The 22,048-nt window shown below is 40.7% G+C and overlaps 1 protein-coding gene across 1 annotated transcript in view; it reads right to left on the bottom strand.

The window, feature by feature from the left end:
- TAF4B (TATA-box binding protein associated factor 4b) overlaps positions 1-22,048 on the bottom strand; it is a 71,603-nt gene that overhangs the window by 20,992 nt on the left and 28,563 nt on the right. The window contains exons 10-15 of the mRNA XM_015652548.1: positions 18,037-18,172; positions 17,329-17,434; positions 12,183-12,352; positions 9,509-9,639; positions 5,014-5,139; positions 3,989-4,045 (exon numbers count right to left, since the gene is read on the bottom strand). Coding sequence (XP_015508034.1) covers positions 3,989-4,045; positions 5,014-5,139; positions 9,509-9,639; positions 12,183-12,352; positions 17,329-17,434; positions 18,037-18,172 — 726 coding nt within the window. The remainder of the gene's footprint in view (positions 1-3,988; positions 4,046-5,013; positions 5,140-9,508; positions 9,640-12,182; positions 12,353-17,328; positions 17,435-18,036; positions 18,173-22,048) is intronic.

Here is a 22,048-nt window from a genome sequence, read left to right as displayed (position 1 = left end):
TTGTATCTGCATCAAAAAACACACGAGTGCATCAAGCAGGCAGGAACAGGGGAGTGGGAAGATCTGTGCAGTCGCAAGTGAACAGAGCTGCTGAGAGAGGAAGGCATGGAACAGGCAAACCTGCTGCCCATCAGGTGCTTGCTCCACACACTCCTTCCCCTAGCTCAAGATGCAGCTGCTCCCCTTTATCCACTGGCAGATGCCACAAGGTGACACAAGGTTGAGAGCAGGGATAAAGGTGGCTACTATGGAAGTAAGCAAAGATGCTCTCAGTAAAATACCTGTTCACCTGCTCAATCCCAAGCAGGTATCTTTCTCAGATACATTCTACAAGATTTGCCCAGGCTCAGCCTTAAGCTTCCTGAAGCCGTACTACAAAAGCACACTCATTTTTGAAGAGCATGAACAGAAGTACAAAGAAATTGGGGAAAATTCCTTCACCAAAAGGGTTGTCAAGCATTTGAAAAGGCTGTTCTAAGGAAGTAGTTGAGCCACTGTTCTTGGAGGGATTTAAAAATATTTAGATGTGGCACTTAGGGACATGGTTTAGTCCCTAAGACGTGGCAATGCTGGGTAAACAGTTGGGCTCAACGATCTCAGAGGTATTTTCCAACATAAACGACTCTAAAGGATCAGAGTTTATATTTAGAATTACAGTACAAACTGTTTAATACTGACATTTTTACAGGTCTTCTGGGATTGCACTGTTCATATGGCTGGCTTGCACATTTGATAGTATCCTACACCTACTCAATTTAGGAAAGCTCATTTCAGGAGAGGGGATGAAGCCACAGAAAAACTATAAATACAGCAAGAAGAATCACATTGGCTGAACATTTTCTTTGTAACTGGAAGCACTGTAGAAAGTAGAACAGGAAACAGCAGAAACCACCTAAAAAAAGTTATGGTTTAGTAGTGCAAACATCAGGGACAATGAGAGGACTGCATCCTCTCAGTTTGAAGAGGCAGATAAGGCAGAATGAAAAACAGGGGTAATTTACCCAGACTGCAGGAACGCCACTGCACAAAGAGCTGGTCCATGAGGAGAGCAAGGACAAAATTCTTGAGTGCACAAAGCAGCAGCTTGGAGCAAGCCTTGCAGCTGTCTCAGAAGGAATGTGCACTTTCCATAGGTATTAAAATCTGCTGAAACAGGTGAAAGAGGGAAATAAATACAGACTTAATTCATGGCAAGCTACATAGGCTAAGAATATAGGAAAGTAAATGACTTAGCATAGGGGAAGTTTGAGGCAATAGGTCATGCAAAAAGGATGAAAAGGTCACAGCAATTATGTATAGCCTTTTGGATAAAAGAATCCACTGCAGAGTCTCTGGATGTACTTCCAGCAATGTTAAGATGTTGCTTCCAGCTACTGGATGACAGCACATCCTGGATTTATTGTCATTCATTGTCAGGGTGTACACCCTGCATTTTGGGAAACTTTGCTTTAGAACATGCTACAGTGCCAATACTCCACACCCTCTCCCTTCTCCCAGGGGGTCACCATCAACACATAAAAGACAGCTTTGAGGAAGGCATGTCCATATTAATTCTTAAAGAACTATAAGCAGACAATCAGATCAGGCTTTCCAGCAGATACTAGATTGGAGTGACCTGGAAAGGATCTGATTCCAGCTGACAGAGGTATCAAAGTTTCCAAGTTTGGTTCCTTAAGGAGGAGACAATAACCACAACATGACAAGACAGACAGACAGACAAGGGTAAGCCATTTCAAGCCTTCGTCCCACTGTGCACCGTGCTTCTGTGTTACCAGTTTTATTCTAGGGATATTTGTTGATTTTTGTTTTGCTCTTATTCCAGTCCTATTCATGCTTGCATTTTTTCAATGCAAATGTGTGCTGACCAGTTTTCTCCAAACTGTCAATAAAGTGCTAATTTTTTCCAGCTGCATTTGCTCTCATTTCCACCCAGTCTTGAGATGAAAAAGCACCACTGGCACAGAAGGTGAGTATCCCCATTCTCCATGTGAAGCTTGGAGAAGCTTCAGGCTACCTCATTCTCTGGAGAACAAAGAAGCAGGACAAAGGGCAAGTGAATACCAACACAAAGATCTGTGTTGCCCCAAGAGGCACATCTGCCTCCTCTTCCTTTGGTGGAGCAGCTGGACAGTGTCACTCTGGGAGCAGCACAGCATGGAGAAACACGCAGGACAAAGAGTGATGCAGGTTGTGCTAGGACAAGATGAGATGCACTGAAGGAGGGGAACTCAAGACATATTAGAACACCAAGCACTAAACCTAGATGTCTTCTCTGCTCTGTTGGCTGCTTTTTTTTGTACACCACTATGCCACTTTTTAAAAGAGAAAAAAATTTTTTTCTTATAAAAAAAAAATCAATGAATCTAACCTAACCTTCTTTGTGTTTAAAATACGCAAACCACAGAATATTTTTCATGATCTTACACATTATTGTTCAGAAAACAAGAGAAGAGAAGCTGCACAAATGAATTACTTTGCAGTCTTTATTAAAAGAAAGTACATCTAGAAACGATCAGATGATGCAGAGGTAAAGTCACCTACAAAACAAGACAGATTAGCATCACCCACTGATTGTTGATCCTGGTGGCACTAGAGGCAAACTGGGAACGGCTTTAGGGCAACTTTGTACTCACAGATTGTAGGAATGAAGAAAGAGTTGTAAGCAGAAACAAAGAATTAAAGGATAGGTAGTAAAGCAAGTTCCTTCTCTCTCATTTTACAAATTTCATCTACTGTGGTGCAAATCCAGAGCATTGATTCAAATACTATTTTACTGGATTTCCATTTGTTTTGCCTGGGCCCCTACATTAATCCAAACAATAAGGGCCTTTAAAGCATTCATAAATAACCTGCTGCTGCTGCTGGCACCTAGGAGCCAAGTGCAGCAATGTTAAGCAACAACAAATTTCATAGTTCAAGAGGCACAGTTAAGGAAAAAGGTTGCTCAGAAAATCACTCTCATTTAGCACAAAGATCCTTAAAAATTGCATGAAATCAGTCAAGTAACTATAGAAACCAATTTCTTCAGCTCTGTATCACACGTCTCACACCTCAATTGTCTTTATTATCGTCTGCTGTCAGATCCTTAATCAGAAATGTGAACAGGCTTGATGATTTATTCAGCAGGGACAAGAATTCTGTAGGTCAAGTGAAAAATTTCACACACACATACACACACACACACACATCTTCAACCTTAGGTACTTTCATTTCATTCTGTTCCCAGTAGCTCTGGGGGCAACTCCAGTGAGATCCAATATTAAGGCTCAATTAAAATAAGCTCCAATTAGTGGAGCTTTTTTCTCTCAGGCTAGAAAAGTCAGGAAATGGATATTGGGAAATGTAAAAAGTCAGCTACTGAGAGGAGGCTGCAGACATAAATGAACTTATTTGTTGATTTCTACAGTTGCTATGCAGAGGCCTCTGGGAGTAAAAGCTTAACCAGTCTAAGCTATAAACTAAAACCCCTGCAGCTAAACATGAACTGTGTGAAACAAGGGCTCCATTCCAGAACAGAAAACTGCTGGGCCCAGAAAATTAAAAGCCAGAGGCGTTTTCCATTTAAAACTAAATCCCAGTACCGCCTCCCAGCCAAAGAATTATAAGCAGTATCAGATTTACAAAACGAACAATTACCCTGGAAAAATGTAGCCTATTGTACAGTCCCAGATGCTAAATCTCAAAGTTTCTTTTTTTTTTTTTTTTTTCTAATCCCACATTATATTCCTACCAAGTGTACTGCTGCAGTTTACAAAGGACTGTTTCGAGACAGGACTGAAACTGCAAAAATAAAATGGTAAAAAAAGAGAGCTCATAATTCATTGACCTCATTTGAAGCACTGCCCTTGCCTGTGGCAATTCCTGTCCTTCCCCAAGGCCTCTGCAAATGGTATGCAGCAGCAAAATAAACCCTGACCTAATTGCCAGGACAGGGCTGCCAACCTTCTCTCCACACACAAAGGCAAGCATGGTAACTGGAAAGTCCTACCTCTTTCGCTTTCTGCTTTAACCGCAGTTGCTCTGGATCTTCTTTATTGGAACGGCTCTACCAAAGGAAGAGGAAAAAGATTGAATAGAAGTTACTGGCGTCCAAACACCATCCTATCTGTTAAATATTTAATAAATGACAGTTTTCTCTGGTGATTGAAAGATTTAGCTCCAGGGGTGAATGCCTCAATCCAGACTGGCTTCCATCCCCCTCCATGCACATACGTGCACATCCCTCCTCATCTGGGCCGGCTGCCTCTGCTCTAGCTGGAGGCAAGATTAAGCTGAAAATGATGCTAACACTGTCAGTCAGGTCCAGTCTAGGCATGATGTTGTTCATGTCAGCAGCAGACACTTAAAAAGGACAGGAAGTATAGGAAAGAAAGGGAGTTGTATTCATGCAAGCACAACACAGTTCGGTTCAACTCTAGATTAGGTTTCCACCCAAGTGGCTCCAGAATTTGGCTTGAAATAAAATCAAAATAAAATAATAAACAGATGATGGTCAAGTCACAGCTGATGAAGCAACATCTACTGTCATAGGGGTTTTTTTTTCCCTCCTCTTCTTGAGGGGAGGGAAAAGAGAAGGAACTTATTCTGTACTAGCAACAGCTCCATCAGGGGTTTATGGATGCTGTGGTACCAGCTCCAAGGCCAGCCCTCTGAACTTGACTACAGAAAACAAACACACCTGCAAGGGTGGTGGATCTCACCAGGCTTCTGTTTCAGAGGCAAATTTTTGAGATACAGGAAGAACATTTACAGATTTTTATTTCATTTTGACCAGTAGGAATAATCTCAAATGAGGAGTTCACCCCACCACACGTTGCCATGAAATCTTGTGGACTTTTTAAAAACCATAAATAAGTTAAATCATTTTCTGTATAGCCTCAATTGTCCTAAACATTACAGATTTTCAGTGACAGGTTTAATGGCTACAATATTTAAAGCAGAAGTAGGAGAAACCTGAAGATGGGTCACCAATCTAGAGGACATTACTACTTCCTTGGAAACCTGGAGTCTTACCTTGGCTGCTCGAAGCAACATTTCACGTTCCTCTTCATCTTTTCTCTGCTTTTCTAGGTGATCAAGCTTCTCAAGAAACCTCAGTTGTGCTCTGGTGTCACTGCATACGATGTACTTATCACTCCCCTGAAAAAAGAAGCGTGTTATAGACAACCAGGAGCTAATAAACCTAATGGGAACCATCTGAAAAGAACAACACTAGTTTTCAAAGCTGCAAAGAGTGGGCTGTTCAGGTTGTAGGCAGTCATTTACACACCTCCTCTCCACTCCAGCATGTTTCCAGGTGTCCATGACTAGTAAGAGGTTACTGAACAAGTGACATCCAACAACATCCAGTCTATACTGATTATAACAGAAGTCTCCCCTAGCCTTATTAAGACTGAAATTTTGTTTTAAACCACCAACTTCATATCCAGTAAACATGTATTGAAAAAAAAAAAGTAATTGTAAAGCAGCAGGGCATTATATCTTTTCTCCTTTGAAGAGAAAAAAAAAATTCACATTTTAAGTTTCTAGTGCTTTGTGTTCTAGTTTCAGCCATTTAATGTTTAAATTGAAACAAGCATCGCCTGGTATTTCTAAAAAGATGTTTTATGTATTGGAGGTGTGGTTTAGAACCAGTTACAGTGAATCTCAGGGATGAAGAAAGTGAAATATATTATATACAGTTTATTATAGTTTTAAGAGTACATATTTTTTGCCTCAGTGAATACTTTTGAGTCCCAGGGTAGTTTACGTTGAAAGGTAACCCAGGGAAGTCATCTGGTCCAGCCACCTGTACAAAGCTGGCCCAATGAATACTAATGGTTAGTATTAGTCCAACAATCAGTGAACATAGAGGCATTGGACACACGAGCTCCTTTTGGCCTGAAGAACAGCAATCACTAGTTTATTTTACATTCTGTTTTTGCCCACACTGGAAAGCTTGAGTTGACATTTACTTTAGCTCTGAAAGGCAGAGAAAGGAAAGATCCAAAACAGGGTCAACTGGCAATGAAAAGCTTGGTTTTACTACTCTGCTCTTCCAAAGACCGGCTTCTGGAGCCATGCATTGGCCAGAGGGGATTTAGGCAGCACAAGACAAGGAGCCCGTTCTAGATGAGGCATGTCTGTGGCACCTGTTTGTATGACTTTTTAGTCTATGTCCTACAGATGTCTTCTTTCTCAGTTACTTTGTGAACTTGGGTTTTTTCCCTGAGAAGTTTATCCTGGGTCTTTTATCAGCCACACACACTACGTACTTTCAGCAACTCTTTGTTCTATGTTACCCCAATCTCATATTGTAATGAAACAACTCTGACATGCAACTATTCTAAAAGCAGCACAGGATATTTTACAGCTGTATTTTAGGCAAGGTTACATATTAAGTATATGGACTATCAGTTACTCTATTTTTAGTTTTCAAGGATACTAAGACTCTTCTTTCACATCCAGTCATGCACTATGAAAATATGGAAAGTAAAAAGTTTTCTTGTGAGCACTGTTGTCTCCTAATTTGAATTTTCACAAGTCAGAGCATGGAATCAATCTCTTTTCTGGTATTACATCTGATCCTTTTCAATGAGCCACCTCATTGTCACGTATTACCAACTGTGGCTCAAAACACACCACATGCTGCAACCACAGACTTCCCCAAACAGTGTCTGTGGCCCTGCAAAGAAGTCCAGCAAACCTTTTCCCCCGCTTCTGTCACTGTTCACGCTTTTTTTAACCACTCCCCACAAAGCATATGCTATTTTTGAGTCACTCTCAGTACATCAGTACAACTTGTTTTGAAGCAGCAATTTATAATAATCCACCACCATTCCACAATCCTTTTAAAAGGACAAAGAAGAAAGCTGTAGTACCAGAACATTATTTTTTAAAAGTTTAGAAGTGTTTCACTTTGGAATAGCTGGATATTTACACATTTTAAGACAAATCCATGACCATATACAACCAGCAATGTAAGTCTCCCAACCAGATGCTCCCCATTGCATTACCATGAGCTCATATGTGACAAGAAGTAGGTGCATCAGTAACATATTTCAGCTCATCACCTGTTTTAGATAGCTTATTTCAGGAATTTTTAAAAGAGGAACACCTGAGGTTATGTTTTGTCCTACTCAATAAATTTCTCTGCGGTCATTTAGCAGGGAATTGCTGAGACAGAAAACATTACACTGTACCCCTGTTCATGACTTGTAGCCAGTGCTGTTATGATCAACCATTATCACCTACAGCCTACAGATGATGCAGTTTAGTGTTGTGGCATTTCAGTGCTACTGCAAGAGGGGAAAATGTTTTCATGGAGCATCATTTATAGCTCAGCACCACACCATGCCTCTCGGAGCCATGAGCTCAGGGGCTCCAACCGCAGGAGCACGGCAGCTGTTTCATGCTGGGATGAATCCACATTAAAACCCTTTCCCTTTATGGTCTTCCAAAGGCTCTATATGAGCACTGCAACAAGAGCTGCATCACAGAGAGCAGCTCCCAACCATCTAAAAAGTTATTCCCACTTCACATAAAAAACCACCATCATAGTTTTATCCCAATTAAGTTAGTGACTTCCAATTGTATTTTTTTTCCTTAAATTTAGCAAAGAAAGGAACAAAAGTTGACAAGTCTACGTGATGGCACAGTACGACGCTTTTACCCTGCCAATTCACTCTGTCTTTGCAGAGCTATCTATCAGATAAAAGCTGCATGAACTGAGCAAACTGGGAAGAGCTCCCTGAGTATGATCCCATGAATTACTGGCCTTTTTATACCAGCTCCTACCCTAACAGTAATTACTCTGGTTTCACCACACCTACCCCTATTACTGTCTTTTTGTAATGAAGATAGGCCAGTACAAAGCCTTATGGAGCAACCACCCAACCCTCCTGGAAAGGTTCTGGGAGTTTATCTGACATAGATGTAGCCCACATTGCTCAGGGGAATCAAAAGCCACCAGGGAAAAGAGAACAGGGGGTAAGCACCACGGCTGACGGAATACAGGGCTGTATAAACACCTACATTAATACATAACAGGACTCCAGCACTCTGCAGTGTTCTCTTCTTGAACTTAAGCTTTCTAAAAGCCTGTCAGCATCTCTCACAATGCTCACAAAGGTAATCCTGTAGGACACTCCTCTGTCGCGTAATACCATCGTCCTAACAAAAGAGGGTATCTGTGCCTCTAAGATTACTGTGCCCGTTACTTCTGGGTTTTTTTTGTTTGTTTTGCTTTTGAAAAGAGGAAAAGAAAGCCAGCTTATTGCAATCTTATAATCTTATCATTGCTCCTGGCAATTCAATCAGACAAAAACCTATCTGGTTTTCTATTGCTTTAGTTCAATGAGAAAGAAACCAGTCCTATCCAGCCTACTGTCCAAAAGCATTTCCTTCTGTTCTTGGTATCTTCCAAGACACTTAGTTCTGTCTACTGATTACTCAGGACTTCAGCCTCCTCCTCACTTTTGCTCACAAGCTCAACTGTACCTCCCACTTTCAAGAAAACACCATACAACATGTGCAGATTTCTGAAATCTTTTCAGACAAAACTCTGTACTTGTCCTGTATTGATTTTCTTTTCTATTACATCTTCTTCTGGCAAGGAACAGACTATTCCAACTGCTCCAGACAACACTGTAAATACATTTAGTTTCCAAATAGTTGCTCCTCTTTACTATTGCTGCTCCAGTGCTGAAAAGCCCATAAAAAGTGTTCAGTACAAAAATACAAAAATAACTCTGATCCCATCAGTTGGTTGCTCTCGTTAAATTTCATTAAGCATAAAGCTCTTGCTCAAGCCTGAACAAACAGGAAAGTAAGAGTTGACAGATACATTTGCTTCTCACTTCTTTTTTTTCTAAAACACCTTCACGTTGAAAGAAGTAAGGATTAGTATCTTGCTATTGAATGACCAAAAAAAAAAAAAAAATATAAAAAGAAAGAGCTGGTTTGGCCAGTACATTATCACTTCCCATTTGCACCATACAAGCATCTTAAGGGATACCAGCTTACTGGGACACAACAGACTTTACATTAAATGAAGCTAAATAAAGCTTAAGATGAAAAAAAAAAATCTTAAGATGAGAAGGGCCTCTGCTTTCATGGAGAAATTTCTACAAGTAAAATAATTCAGTTTCCCAAGGCTTTTTACTGAGCCAATACTGACTGCAATTCCACCAACAATAAATGCATAAGGAAAACACAAGCCCCTAAATCAACCCACCATCAAGAGCATTCAAAGTTAGCTTTCCATTTACCATGTAAGAGACTTTGCATAACAGCTACCACTGCTATGGAAGAAACACATGCATTCAGTCTCATGCTGGGTTTTAAGAGCACCTGTCCAACAAGTCAAATGGAACAGTTATATGCTGGGCTAGACACAGCTAAAACCAGCTTTTGGTAGATACTGAGAACACAAATGTTGCCTGTGATGTGCCCACACTTGGAAGAGGTTTACCTTCAAGGCTGCAAAGCAGGAAAACTTTGTGCAAAACTTGCTAATGATTTCCTTTACCTTGTGGGTTGATACTCTGTGCCGAGCAATTACAGTTAGTTTTTCCAGGAGCCTTCGTAATCTCTGCTGTGTAGCGTGGGAGATCAAGTTCACAACATCAGAGTTAAGTTCCATAATGTCATGCCTTTTACCTGTGGAAGCAGAGAAAATCCATTACGTGTTTTAGTAGTAGCTGATAATTGAAATAATTAGCACAGCAGGTATTCTGTTCCCCCTGGAAGTCATACCCATTATGAATAAAGGTTTGGAGATTATGATTTTCCTGGTAAAGTCACAACTTCAAAGATCTTAGACATTACATTAATAAAACTTAGCCTGGAGCTTCAGAAAATATAGACATTGTTTCACTTAGCCTCCAGAACCACTCTCCTTGCAAGGTCATTTATAGGACAAAGTTAATAAGAACACAAATCAAGCTTCATGTTCAGGGAGGGGGAGAAGAGGTAGCTGTAAAAATTAGTGCCATATTCTGTTAATTCCAGTAATTAAAAAAATACAGAATTACATTTTGCCCTGCTTGACACCGTGCTTGTTAACAACTCATGACATTTATTTGACGAGCAGGAATGGGTTTTGCAGCGCACTCCAGGCACACAAGACCCTCCGAACTGCCTTGACTGACCGACACAGGGCAGCCAGACCCAACCGACCCACAGCAGCCGCTCGGACAGCGCAGATTCCAGTCCAGCCAGGGCCATCCTGCCAGCACCTTCAACCTTTCCTCTCGGGCTGCCACCGATTCTCCACGTCTCAGCAGCTGCGACCAAGGCTGGTGACAGCTCCAGGCAAGGCTGTGCTGGCCCTGCACCCAGAGCTGGGCATCACCTCCGTGACCTTCCCGCGGCTGCAGGCTGCCGACAGAGAAGCCTTCCCGTGGCTGACACCATCCATCACTCAGCGCGGCTCCAGCCAGACACCTGGGCGGCAGCGGCTTTTCCCTGGTAGGCACGGCAGGCAGCAGTTCCACATGCCTCATACGTTGTACCTGTCAGAAGCACTTTTCCTTGCCCTACACTGCATTTACAGCAGCTGTAATACTTTATGATGCAATATACAGCACGCCTTCAAAACCCATTTCAGTATTTACTGCCAAGCGAAGTGTTAAGAATGGATAAACAGCGCACTCTAAAAAAAGCTAATCACCTATTTCATTTGCTTTTGCTACTGTAACTGAAAATGAATGACAATCTCACAAGACAGGGAAAACCTAGAATGTTTTCCCATACACAACCAAAGCGTTCCCTGTTTGATCAGTAAGCACTGGCCTGTAACTTAACTGAGTGCAAAGCATTTTGCTCAAGCATGTTTCAAAATACTTCCTCTGCAGCTTCTCGCTAGACAATCAGATTAATGAAACAACTTAAAGACAAAATAAAATTCCCCCCAAATCTCAAGACCTCCCTCCACACGTGCACACACACACACACATTTCTTAATCCAAAGATGGCTCAGCTCGAAAGCAGACATCTTAACTTTCTGAATTGCTCTACTCCCTGGCAGCATTCCTTTTCTTGCAAACAAGCACTTATCATTTATGACATGAATTATTGTATTATTATTATTATTAATAATTTGGAACAACTACAATTCTAGCTATGAAACAGCCAGGCTTCTATTTTCTGTCTTTCAACACATTGTCTTTACACCCACAACAAGCAAATTATTCTAGAAATACTCTCTCTGTTTTCGCAGAGCTCTTTATTTTTCCTTATACCCACTTCCCAAAAATGACTGATTAATCCTCTACTGAATGTTGAGAACAACTTCCAGGCACCAGGCCTGATGTGTATTCTCCCTTTGCCCCCAGTAACACAGCATTTACTAAGCCCTGTACAGCTCGAGATGACACATCTGGCTGACCGGGGCAGGAGCACCAAGGTCACAGGTAGCACTTGCAGGTTACGTGCTTGTCACACGCTAGCTGCTCACTCTGGACTAAGAACCAGCTGTGTGTGGAAACAGAAAGACTTTGTGAACACGTGGTTAAGCCACTGTGACAGAATTGTGACTGCACATTGATGCTTTCCTGGATGCTCAGCTGTAAAACTCAGTGTTCCGGTGCAGCAAGTACAAGGCAGAGGGCACGAACAAGGAGCTGAGCACATACAGACAAACAGCATCAACATCTCTTCTGTATAAAATTAACTAAGTTTTTTTTTTCCCCAAGGAGGGAGTCATAAACAAAGCTCTGCTCTGTGTGTATTGGAAGCTTGAAGCTTCTTCCTAATGTTAGTCAATAGAGTATACATATACCTGAACAGGCTGAGGAATGCAAAAACTGTTAGGGAAGTCAGTGTAATGCATCAAGTTAGAAGCTGCCAAGATAGAAAAGCACATTTAAGTGTTTTGACACTAGCACCTTTATGGCTGTTACGTGTTGCATTAGGTTTAAGAATAAGAAAGTTGCTCGCTTCTCAAATATTGAAGTGGTATCAGTTTCTTTTTTTTGTTTGTGCTTCAAACTGTTTTTGCATTTTTGTTTAAGAAAACCTTAAAGGACAGCTCTTTCCTAGAAGGGGAAGTGAAAAATCAGTATTGTTTGGTAGAAACACATTAACTGAGATGGCAGATCTTAATAATTCCAGGTCCTTCTTCAAAGATTGGAGGCTGACTGATGAAAGAGGCAAGGAAACACTACATCCATACATATCTGCTACGTGTCCTTTGTTCTCACCTATGTTCAAGATCTTAGTCTGAAGAGCTTCCGAAGACAGAAATGGTTCATCTGAGCAAGAGTGAATCACTGTACCAATGAGCTCAGAGTTTGCTGCCAAAATGCAGGCATTCTCCTCACTGAGATTAACCCCAGCCATAGAAGTCACATCATTTAGGTCATCTTCATCTCTACAAAAGAGGAGACCAAGATTTTATGCTTTGTTCAGAATAGACACAAAGTCTCAACTATCAACAAGCAACCACATTCACATATCCTATATACAATTGATGTTTAGTGTGGGTGTGGACAGGGAGCTCCTAAAAGCTCTCACACTTCTGCAAAGTGCATTAATTTGGCTAATGCCTCAGTTGCTAGGCATGCAAATCCTTTATATGAAACTGAAATTTTGAGCCAGCTTGGAAACCTTGGACTGAGTTAAACCCAGATTAAAAGTTCCCACAACCCCTAACCCTGCACCACCACTCTCGCAGCCTGAAATTTGTTCTAAAACTAATTCACCAGGTAAAACCAAGTATGGAATGAAGTTGAATGTTGACTCATTGCACTATAAAACAAGCCCATTTTCTAACCAAGATGCATATCTTGCAAACTGAGGCTGAAAGCACAGGCTTATTAGCACAGACCTGATCTTCAGTTTTCTTTGGAGAGTTCCCTTAAAACACAGGATACAAACACTCTTGATTATGTACTAGAACCAATTCAGACTTTGTACTTTGGATCAGTCCTACCATACTATGTACACAGTGGGGAAGATGCCACTGCTTCTGAAGCACCATGCCAGAGCTCTAGCTGGCAACACCATTAGCTGGATTCTCATGCAGCAGCTTTGGACCATATGTTCAAAATAAAAACTCAAATCTGGCATACTTAAAAGAGTGAACATCACTCAGACTAGCTATAATAGCCTGTGTGCTTCAGCCTAATTTTTTTTTTAGAGATCATTTAAGTTAAAATACTGAATGAGTCTTATATGGAAAAGGTTTTTCTGCTACTTTGACAAAGAAACAATCCAATTTATCATCAAATAAGTTCAGACCGTCACAAGAATGCATTTTTACTTCATAATGTGATAAAGGCCCTAGTGGTGGCTTCAGGGATTTAGGACCAATCCAAAACAGACATCCACAGTATTAGGACAGATAAGTAAAATCACTCATCTGAACATATTTTTATTTGCAAAGTATAGGAAACAAAATCAACACACACACCCCTCTTGAAAAATATTCTCTGGCTAGGTTTGATAAAGTTCACCTTCAGAAAACACTGTGTGGCCTCAATAACTTTTGAACAAGGGGTTAGCCAGAAATCTGCCGTTCCAAGGTGAAATTATATTTCTTGGAGGCTATTCTTTGACTGACTAGAGGTAGAAGTTATTAGAACATGAGTTGGGGTTGAGGTTAAGCAATACTCAAAAGATACAAGAAAACGTTAGGATATTTTTCTTAAACTATAGATGTATTTTTTCCTTTGGGTTTCAGTTATGTTTCTATGGCACCATTTTTCTGCAAACAACCAGTGAGAGAACTGCCAGAAAATGAGTCCTCCTTCTACCCCTCCTTCACTCACGTGCCCTCACTGCTAGCAGTTCCTATGTGTGTGTTCAGGGAAAAGGAAACCTAATAGATTCTCAGACCAGCTCCAGCTCTTTACCTCTAACTGGACACAACAGCTTCCCAAACAGCTTGTGCCCCAAATCCATCATGCTAAGGAAAGTGTTAAATCCCAGGACTGTCAGAACAGTTCGATGTCCACAGCCACAATTTAAAGCTGAAGCCAACAGTGCCAGAACAGCTTCCCTCCTCCTACCCCTTCTCAACCAGCAACTGAGCAGCTCCAAGTGCATACTCAGGCTCTATCAGCCTAACAGAGACCTGAAATTTCAGCAAGCGTGTCAATGAAGCTTCATGGGATGATAATTGAGTGCTAACTGATCTTCACAAGTACATTCCAGTTTCCTCTTCTTAGTGACCACTACAGAGAAGTCTTTGCTGATGGCAGAGACAAGAATCCCACTGAAACACAGTGACTACCATAGATCTGCTGACAAAAATCAGCACAACCAGCACCAGGAACACACATCACAAGCGATCAGTGCTGGAACCTGACATTACTCCAGCTGAACTGTTTATGGAATCCCAGGAATGATGCTTGCATCCCAGGCACAACTGCATAGCATGCAGTTTCAGGAAATCAATTTTGCTTTTAATCTGGCCACATACTCAAAATGCTCAAGCAAAGAACAGATAAATTTCTATAATGTACATCTGTGCATTTTTCTACATAGAGAAGTTTCATTTTTCTTTAACCAGGTTACTATTTTCTTGATTATTTCCATGCATAGGGTCTCTCTAGTGTGTACAGGCATACAAGAGTTTATATGCAAGCAGATACCTCTACCTGTACTGTTCTTCAGTACCAATTCTAACTTTTTCACTGTGAGACACAAGTTTGCATTAAGTCAACTAGTCATTAGCTTTGATGAAAGATATGAAAAAACTGTTGTACTTATTTTACTTAACCCAAAGAAATTACCACTATATTTCCTTAGAAAAGTGCTTACTAAAGATTAACAGAAGTTCCAGAAGCCATATTCATACTTCTTACTACTCTTTTTTTTTTTTTGTTGTTCAATCAAACTTCAATCTTTTTAAGTAAGGTACCATGTACTTTGAGTAAGCTGTAGAAATCATTTCACTACGGTGATAAATTTGAAGTATTACAGAGTGTACATGAAAGTGTTTGATGGATATTGACTTGCTTTCACTTTCAGCAATCCCTCCATAAAGCCCCTTTTCTGCAGCACTTTCTTCAATGGCCTTTTCATTTGATCATGTCATACACAGAAATGAACAGGAGAAACTCACCCAGCTGCTCCAAGTCTCCAGTGATTTACACTTACTAGCAACAAGGTGGAAAACAGAACTCAAGAGTTCTGAGCGACACACCGCATGAAGCCAGGTTTGACATTTGTACTGGGTATTCACTGCAAAGGCAGCCCAGGCAACTGCAGATGCAGCTCACATCTGTGAATCAGCCTGCTGCCTGAAAAGTGAGTCTGGGGCACCCTCTGGTGTCACACAACCGCACTTGTCTTCTGAATCCCCCTACCTTTACTCCGTTCTATCCAAGAGCCAAAGGGAAAACTAGAAAGACACACCGAACCCAAACCTCTGTGCACCATCCCTGACAACTGCTCAGGCCAGAACAATTCCAGCCAAGCCAGAAAGCTGCATGTTCTCTGGAGAATGACTCTATTAAACAGAATAAATTCAAAACAAATATCTGAAGATGAAATATGCATCTGTTTTTTTTACCAGAGTGCTCTAGCATATACTTTACAGAAATGAGTAGATCAGATTACGAAACTCTTGATTTTTCTTTTTTTTTAAATCAGAATATCTCTTGACATGCCAAGGTGCAATGTCCATGCTGAAACAACATCTAGAAGGCTGGAATGCTTTGTGTGTTGGTTTTTTTTCTGTTTGTTAGGTTGGGGGGCAGGAAATCACTCCTTTTACTGCTTATCTCAGGCAACCTAAACCTGCCTGTTAAAGAGCAGACAAGGGCAAACTGCAACTAATTAAGTGCAGCTTAGTGATTAGAATGTCCTCAAATCCTTACCTAGCCTAGTCACACAACAGCAGAGGGAGTCAGGCTCGATGACACACTGCTTTGAGTGCACAGTAAGAGCCACATGTACAATCACATCAATTACAAGACACACTCTCTGCTTGTAACAAATTTTATCACAAAATTGGAAAGCAGGCCATGGTGCCTTTCTCTGCCTCACACATGATTAGCAGTTGATGGATCATAGGTCAGAAAGTTTAATTATAGCAGTGAATAGAAAAAACACCAAGGGTATATCCAAAGACAGACTCTCCAGAGACAAGAGACTCTACAAAGAAAATTTAAGGTGAGTTAGAGATTTCCTACCTAAACTCTCATGGACTTAGGCTGCTTTGAAGATCACAACCCAAAAGCAAGCAGAGAAATCTCTACTGAATCATATTGTAAAAGCAGTTTTTTTCCTACACTAGAAATTAAACAATTCAGGGAACGACTTCCAAGAATTCAAATTTGTCATGTAAGACAGCTAATATATTCCATTTGGAAGATCACAGAAAAAAACAATTCTTTTTTTTCTTTGTGTATGAGTTTGTTTGTTATTTTGTTATATTATGATATTGATAAAAGGTTTTTTTCTTAACATCACTACCCAAAACTACATCCCACTTTATATTCTAAAGCACGTTTCATGAGACCTTGAGGCAGATGGACAGAGCTATTGCTTTAACACGAGCTTTTCATTTCAACTTCTGGAAACCACTGTTTTTAAGTGTTCACTGTATACTGTATGTTACTGTGAACAGCAGCAGCTCTCTGTCTATACCAGTGCATTCAAAGCTGCAGCTTTCAAGAGATAAGTCAACTGGTCAGCAACACAGAGGTGTCGTCATGCCTGCCTTGGAAGAGCAATGTCAAACTTGCCTTGAGGTGGTAAGACTAATAATGCTTATGGCAGTCTGTACCTCAGTTCCAACATCACACTTCACAGCTGTAAAAATAATTTCTGCTTTTGTAAAGTTAATCAGTTGCCAGAACTAAAGGCTTTAAGCACTCTTGCAATCTAAAGGCCTAGAGAATATGTTAGAAAGCATGGTTAGAGATGTAGTCAAAGACTTTCACCCATACACACAGAAACAAGCTTGTAAGAGAAGCTAATTAAAGATTCTGAAATGCAGCACAGAGCTTTAGACAGGTTACAAGCAGTTAAATGCTATCAGACTATATGCAAAAAACAGAGGTTCTATCTGTTTTGATCCTGTTGAGACTTTAATACAAGATAACTAGATCAGTAATTGTATTCTATCTATATTTCTATCTACAGGATAGAAAACATGTCAGTGAAAAACTGACACAAAACCCAACCTCACCAGGACAGTCTTCTTACGCTAAGAACAATTAACATCTGCGTAGAAGTTTTAAGGTTACCCTTAATGACTTTTCTAACATGAAAAACATGTACCAGAAAAAAGCTTCTGAACAAAGTTGCTTTTATTTGAGCTCCATTCCTACATCTCTACTTGCCTCTTCCTTTTGTTCCTTTCTATACTTAACTTCTGATATTGTTCATTTTTACCTGAAGGATGTTGCTCCATTCTCTTTAATTTTCACTTTCTGAACGGGAGATGCTTGAAGCGACAGTATTTTATTTCTTGGCAAAGTAATTTGCTTCAGAATGGAACCTTAAACAAAACAAAGAACATGCTGTAGTAGAAAGCAAAATGCTTAGACAACTGTTTAGTCAGCACATTCTTCTAGGTAAGGCTACTGCAGACTCAGTAACAACTAACTGGGTCCATCTGAAAACCAGACACTCTAGAATCTTACATTCTACAAGTTCTGTATGGCCCAAAGCCTCACACACTCTCAGCAAACACCCTCCCTTCTGTGCTGACCAGGGAAATGTTTCCATGAAAAGTGACTGGCTGAGAAAAACTCGAATTGTGCATCACCCAAACCTGCTGAAGGAAAAAGCAGGGTCTCATGAAACAACTCTCAAAATCATCAGCTTAGAAGAAGCTCACTTCAAGAAGCTCAGTCATAGTATTTTAAGAAGTACAGATATTTGATTGATATGCTCTTAACAAGTACCAGAAGGAGGTGTGACAATGATTTTCTCTTCAGAGCTCCAGACAGTAAAGATGTTCAATTTAATGCACAGAGCTGGTTGCTCCTGACAGACAGCCACCTTCTTGGCATTCATACAATCTGCCAACAGCCTGCACTTACTTCTACACCTCAGCAGTCCTCCCCCTTCTCAGTGAAAGAGGTCCCTGCACTTTACCTGCAGGAAACTGGTTGGTTTGAACAAGTGTATTCAGCGGCATCTTCCTCTCAGCAGGTGTCTGTAGGGTGAGCACTGAGGGCTGGGGGAGCGTGGATACTTGTTTGACAATGGTTCCCGATGGTTGCTGGACTACCTGGAAGGAGAATATCCAATATCAAGATTGAGAAGAGCTAAAAATACAGAGAAGTAAACAGTATCAGTGTTTCCATTTAGCCAGAAGTGCCACTGGGCAGGCATGCTTGTCTAGTTTTCAGTTTAAAGCAAACAGCATGCTCAGAAAATACTTTTTTTTTTTAAACTTTATGTCAAGAAATTTTAACAAGTGGTAGTGAGCTTTAAGCTCATTCACTGAGCTCAAACAGACACTTCACCTCTACTCTCTACTGATAACTCTATCAGACAAGTTTCACTAATAATCACAAAAGCCATTACACTGAGAGTTTTTACCTAAGTCTTGCTCAGCAGGCTAACTATTAAAGAGTGAGTTTGCCTGCCAATAACTTCAGAAAGAGTAGGTATCACAAACACCTGGTCAAAAAGGGAGAACACCAAAACAACTGAAGTCTTGCCCAAAATACTTTACCTGCTAGGAATTAAAGAGTACATGCTATAAAATCACTGATGTGTTTTTGGAATTGCAACATCAATTGTAAATTGAGATGCTGGGTTTTGAAGTGTTACGCTAAAGTACACTGAACACATCGGTTACCAGGAACATGAAGTACTAAATAGCAACACCTATAGCAAGTAGAGCCTCTACACAAAGACATCAGTACACAGCTGAAGGGTATAAAGGAAGGCAGCTCATGGTTTTGTTTAAAGACACTCTTCAAAGAAACAAAACCAGACAGCAGGATGTCATCACAACACACACCTCCAGGCACAGCCCAGAAATACTAATCCTTCCTCTTCAGGGGCAGCTATTAAAATGCAAGAAAGTAATAAGATTGCAACATCCCTAAAAATCTCACTTCTAAACCTCCTAGCTAGTGAGCTTCAGCTTTGATACATGTTTAAAAAAGTTCTTGATTACAGGCCCTAGGAAGGTGTTACTTCACCAAAGCATAAAATCAACATCTTCAGACTGGATCCTATTTTCTTAGCAGCCAAAAACTAACATAAAGAAAATGTCAGGATCAATAAACCATTTTTCTCCTCTACATCTTTTATTTCAGAAAGTCTAAAGAGTGCTTGTACAGCAAAACTGCACTAGTAATTAAAGAATTGACATTTGTATTTCTGACAATACTTCAGAAATTAGGCTCTCTTCTGTCATCTAACTTCTCCCCTGTTAACAACTATCATCAACATAAGCCTCACATGTACACAAAAAGAGGTACTTTGTGTATCAAAGAGCCAAGACACCCTTCTCAACCACCTCCATATTGGTAGCACTAAGGCTTGGCGTAGCAGCAGCAATAGAGCAACTGATCTGAAAGTGGTATCTGAAAACCTGACAGACAGTTAACATTAAGGTTCACAGGAGAAAAGAGCTACAGGAATACAGGGACAGACTGTGGAGAGATGAGGCTCACACATGCAGCACTTCCTCATGGAGTAGAACAGATGCTAACATTTACTTCTCTATGTTTTTCCCAGAGTTCTGTTTGATCTCTCAGAAAGATCGGTTTCTAAACCTACAAGTTGTGAATAATGCTAGCAGTGCCTTTTGTGAGTTCAGCTAATCAATGAGGAGCCAAGCAGCTTGGACACACTACTCAGAGGCTCCACTAGCACTAACACACACCTAGAGATCCTCCTCACCACCAGGAAGAACAATGTTTCATCTTCAGCATGCAAAACACTGGAACAGCACAGGAGGAAACATAAGCATTCCAGACTGAAGTACAGAAGGCAAAAGAACAGAGACAGCAATGTTACAACAGTGGTCTAAGTGGAAGCTACATTGCCAAGAAACAAAGGCTGTGTTGGCAGTAGAGCTCCTTTTCTGTTTGCCATTCTAGCTCTAGACTAACAAAAGCTGGAAGTTGCAATGGGAGAACAGCAAAACTGGAAATTTCAACAAGGATCCAATGCCAGAATGAAGCATTACCAACACTGGTAGTATCTGTGACAAGGAGTTACTGTCTCTTTTCTTCAGGTTAGCAGGGAGAAATAATAAAGAAAAGGGACTGTTCCTTTGTGCCCTGTTAAGCAGGTTGACACAGACATCAGAATAAAATTACCAGTGTTCTGAAGTTTTAAAAAAAAGCAACACAACATCCAACTGACATAGAAGAGACAGCTGCCTGAAACAGACTTTGATTAGCCTCACCAAACATGTTTTACATTCATAAAACAAAGTCTGGAGATCAGCAGAGGGATGCTGAGGTATCATCACACACAAACAATATCACTTCATGAAGGAAGCCTCACTAATTGAATGCAAAAGCAATAACCAGGACAAAAAAAAATAATGGAGAAGATTGTTCATGAAAGCTCAGCTCCGACAGGATTTGGCACTACCAGCTCACTAAGAAGAAACAACTGCAACAGCATAAACACTTCACTCCTTGGTTCAACCATTAATCATCTCCAGGCAGTGTCTCTCACTGGTAACTGTGGGGACTACACCATAAACCCCTCGCTGGTTATGCCTGACATGAAGCTGTAATCTCACAGCAGCTTTCTCACCAATGGATGCCAGCATCTGCTATAGTAAATTTCCATTTATTGCACTTTAACAAGAGACAAAGCAACACTAGAGCAAGACAAATTCTATTTCCAAGATGAAACTTCTTTATAAACAAACACCCTTAGATGAGGTGGTGTTAAAAATGTCACAGGAGAAAATCGTTCAAAATGTGCGACTCTCACAGCACAGGAGGGCAGTCAATCCCAACAGCACCCCTGAAGAACAGGTTCCTTAGTGTCCACACAGAGTATTGATAATAATGCTAGAGAAATGTAAAGTTTCATGTTGCATCACTCCAGTAACAAATTTGATATTAAAATACAGCAGTGCTGCATTCCTGAGTACCATGAACATTATAATGGAGCTGGCACATGAAAAGTTCAAATTCTCTCAAGCACAAGAGGCTGGAATTAGAAAGGGGCATGCAGAGGGAGTGCATGGCATCAGACATCCCTGTGGGCTGAAAAGGGAAAAAATTGCTGGCAGCACTGTATAAGCAGATTTGCACAGCTGGCAGTGTGCTTCCTTTTTCAGCTGGCAGTAGGACTCTTCTGTTTAGGGAGGGCAGGTTCAGATTTGTTTTCTAATGGGACAAAATAGACCCTCTGCCCTTTCAGGAAAAGGCATCAGGGAAGCCATAGGAGATATAGCCACTTCTACTAACTTGCCCTTTGCACTAAAGTTGTCAGAACAAACACCAAGCTCCTGATATGGCTAAGCAGTGAAGCAGTCAACTCAGCCCTTCAACTGTATCTGAGAAGAGCAAGAATTTTAATCACTGTGCCTGGGATCTACCTAAATTAGGGTAAAAACATGTTTTGTATGCAATTCAATATATGTAAGGCACAGCAAAGAAAAGCAATTGCAGCAGACTGCCACAATGCAGCAGTGTAGAGGCAGAAGCCATTTCTTGAGTTCACCACAATCAAATTCAAGAAGTGTTTTGACTCCCCTGTGTGGAGCTAAGCTTCCTTGCCTATTTGTACAGATGGTCAACCTTTCCTCTGGATTACAAGACCTGATGTGTAGCCAACAAACTGCTCTCCTACCCTTGTACTACCTAAGAAATTCTCCATTTCTTCTGGCTGGAATTTCAAACTTAGTCCTCAAAGACAATATGAGTACCAACTCCTTTTCCAATTTGACTTTAGCTACTACTAGCCAAGATTGTCAGTGCATATGCTTAATATTAATAACTCTTCTTTAGAGTTTGGGGTTGAGGGTATTTTGCTTTTTTTTTTTTTAAAACAAATCCACTCAGAAAAAGGACTCCTTGTCCACCCCATACAGTTGAATGTTTTGTTCTTTTTAAGTAAGTCTGGAGAGGAGAAAAGCTCATGCTTATGGTAGTTTACACTACCACAGCATGAACTC

Source organism: Parus major, chromosome 2 (genome assembly GCF_001522545.3).
Source record: "Parus major isolate Abel chromosome 2, Parus_major1.1, whole genome shotgun sequence".
Classification (NCBI taxonomy): Eukaryota; Metazoa; Chordata; class Aves; order Passeriformes; family Paridae; genus Parus; species Parus major.
This window is presented reverse-complemented; position numbering and strand designations above follow the sequence as displayed.